This window comes from Emiliania huxleyi (genome assembly GCF_000372725.1).
Source record: "Emiliania huxleyi CCMP1516 unplaced genomic scaffold EMIHUscaffold_795, whole genome shotgun sequence".
NCBI classification, from domain to species: domain Eukaryota; phylum Haptophyta; order Isochrysidales; family Noelaerhabdaceae; genus Emiliania; species Emiliania huxleyi.
Genome location: NW_005196059.1, coordinates 1 through 2,745, shown reverse-complemented (window position 1 = coordinate 2,745; position 2,745 = coordinate 1). Strand labels below are relative to the sequence as shown.

General features: G+C 61.8%; 1 protein-coding gene across 1 annotated transcript; it reads left to right on the top strand.

Annotated features, from left to right (window-relative positions):
• Positions 1 to 1,407: 1,407 nt before the first annotated feature.
• EMIHUDRAFT_460056 (hypothetical protein) lies at positions 1,408 to 2,691 on the top strand (the record flags this gene model as incomplete). The annotated part of the gene is made up of 2 exons (XM_005759762.1): positions 1,408 to 2,084; positions 2,244 to 2,691. Coding segments are annotated over 2 exons (1,124 nt in total), but the record flags the coding sequence as incomplete, so codon positions are not given.
• Between the last annotated feature and the right edge of the window lie 54 nt (positions 2,692 to 2,745).

The following is a 2,745-nucleotide window of genomic DNA, read 5'->3' as shown; positions in this document are numbered from 1 at the left end:
CCTCCGCACCGCGTTGGCTGCGCAGCGTGCGACTCGTGCATGTGGCACAGCAAGCAGTGCGTGCACGAGTGACATGACGAACTAACCACCAGCCCGACGCGCACTACAGTTGACGCACTGGTTTCGAAGCCAGCCGCTTGTGTGCAGCGGTTCGGTGGCCGAATGGCCTGAGCTGGGTTTGGACTTTCTGCGGGGTATGGTATGCCACCTGTGTGTCACTCACTCACTCACACACTCGAGACCATACCCCCCCCGCCTGCTGACAGACCCAGCCTCCCGGAGACCGGGGATGGGCGGTCAGGACCATACCCCCCCACCCTTTGGGCCGCGAGGCTACCATACCATACCCCGGAAAAAGTTGGAACCCTGGGGCGATCGACTTGTTTGTTTGTACCGGCTCACACGCCGAAAGGGGTCGCGCTGCCACTTCGCCCCACCTACCTACCTATCCCCAGGCCGCGCAGCCAAGCGAAAAATGGCGAAATGGGGGGGGGGGGGGGGACATATAGTTATAGAGCGAGTTGAAATGTAGTTCGTGTCATTTTCCGATTTTTGGATGTTCCCGCCCTCTCTTGGACTTGACGATGATCCCGCGTCGAACTGTTCCGTTGATGACCGTCCATGCCACTCGACAAGGGTATGAATCATTGGCGGGTAGCACAGGGATGCGAGAGCGAGATGACATGTACTCCGTCTGGTAGGCACTAGCTCATGCTGTTACTGTTTTTGTTACTGTTGTGTTACTGTTGTTCAGCGGTCAGCAAGCAGAAAATGCCAAAAAAACCGGGTACATGTAAACCCCGAAAATACCTGGGGTTTTCCGGGTATTTTCGGGTATTACCCGCACTGGACGCTGGAGATCGTCGTGGGTCACTGCGCCTTCCTTATTGTTGTTCAGCCGGCCTAACGTTAGCTACTGTTGTTGGGGAGCCCCACTGTTGTTCTGTTGTTACTGTTAACACTAGCAACACTGTTCAGCTCCCAACGTTAAACAGCTCTACGCCGCGCAGCAACCCGATGTTCACGACTAGGTTTCCGTCGAGTGACGAGTCTCGTCCGAGACGTCTAGTCTCATCCCGCCTCGTGGCATACCTGTTCTAGTGTGTCATGGGTGTCCCGGTGGTGGTCTCGTGTGTGGGGAGGCTCAGCAGCCCACCACAGGGAGGTTTCGTCAGTCTCGGCGTCGCAACTGCCGCGCCGTTCGACGGACCGAAGGGGTAGAGGCCAGCGCTCTCTGTCGAGAGAAGCGCAATACTCAAGACAATGATTACTACATCATGCACGACCTCGAGCGTGCAACGCCGCACAGTGCTCAGGGTTCGAGCAGGTGCAGGCGAGTGGAGGGGCCCCGAGCAGAGACCGACCACTCCAGGAGCACCCCGAGCGGCGTCGGCAAAGCTCAGCTCAAAATGACTCAGCTATCGCTCAGCGACGCGGACAAGGCGACGCTCGCTGCGACAGACGACGGCGCTCGCGTCGCGCTGCTGAAAGATCTCTTCAATCGCTGCTACGGAGCGGCTCCGGAGCACGTCGCGCTGGCTGGCGGCCGCGTCAACCTGATCGGAGAGCACGTCGATTACCCGGACGTGCAATTCAACAATGATCCGGTAGTCCACCTCTACTCCATGGGCGGTGCCATCCAGAACAGCTACCTCGCACTCGTAGCCGCGCGTAGCGACAAGAAGATTGTCCTCTGCCACACGGCGGTCGGCGAGGTTTTCACTGTCGAGCTCGCAAAGTTGGCGCAGCTCGAGGAGGAGGCGGTCAAGCAGCGAGCGGATGGGCTGGCGATGGCGGAGCGGTCCACGCCGGTGTGGGCCAACCACACTCTCGGCGCCGTCGCCCTCATGATCAGCAGCGGAGCGCCGTGCGAAGGGCTGAGCCTGCTCCTCACGTCCAACGTGCCGCCCGGCGCCGGCATGTCCAACTCGGCGGCAAACTGCGTCGCGCTCGGCCTCGTGTTCAACGAGCTGTACCCCACCCTCGCGCTCGACACCCAGATGAAGGTCGTCACCTTTGCCCGCGACGCCGAGAACTCAAAGTTTGGCGGAGGCCACTGCGGATGGCTAGACCAGATGCTCATTGTGCGCCGCCGCCACTGCCGCCGCCGCCGCCGCCTCCGCCGCCGTCACAGTGGCGCCGCGTGACGCCCTTCCGCGCGTGTCAGACGCCAGTCGCCACGATTGCCGCCGACCCCGCCGCCGCGCCTGCGTGCACCCACAGTGGCCCCCGCGTGGTTGCAGGCCTGCTCGAAGGAGCACATGCTGACCAAGATTGACTACGCGGACCACTCGATCGAGCACTTCACCTCTCAGCTGCCCAAGGAGACGCAGTTCGTCGCGATCAACACAAACGTCCCGCACGTCCTCGCCGAGTCGGACTACAGCCACCGCGTGCGCGAGCTGACTGTCGGCATCGCCTTCCTCAGCAAGATACTCGGCGAAAATGCTGGCGGTCCGCTCCTCAAGCTCTCCTCGCTCAACAGGCTGATTGCAGCAGTCGACCCCGCCAACCCGGCCAGCAAGCCGGTCCGCCTTGAGAACATTAAGATGGGCGCGCTCGCCGCGGCCGCCCCCGACGGCAGCCCAAAGTTCCCGTCGATCAAGGCCGAGCTGGCCGAGCCGGAGCCGCTCGGCCACCAGAAGATCCAGGAGATCGTGGCGGCGGCAAAGGGCGATGCGTTGCGGGCCGGTAGATGCGGGCTGCACATCCCTGTCGTATTCCAGCCAGCACTAGAGAAGACCC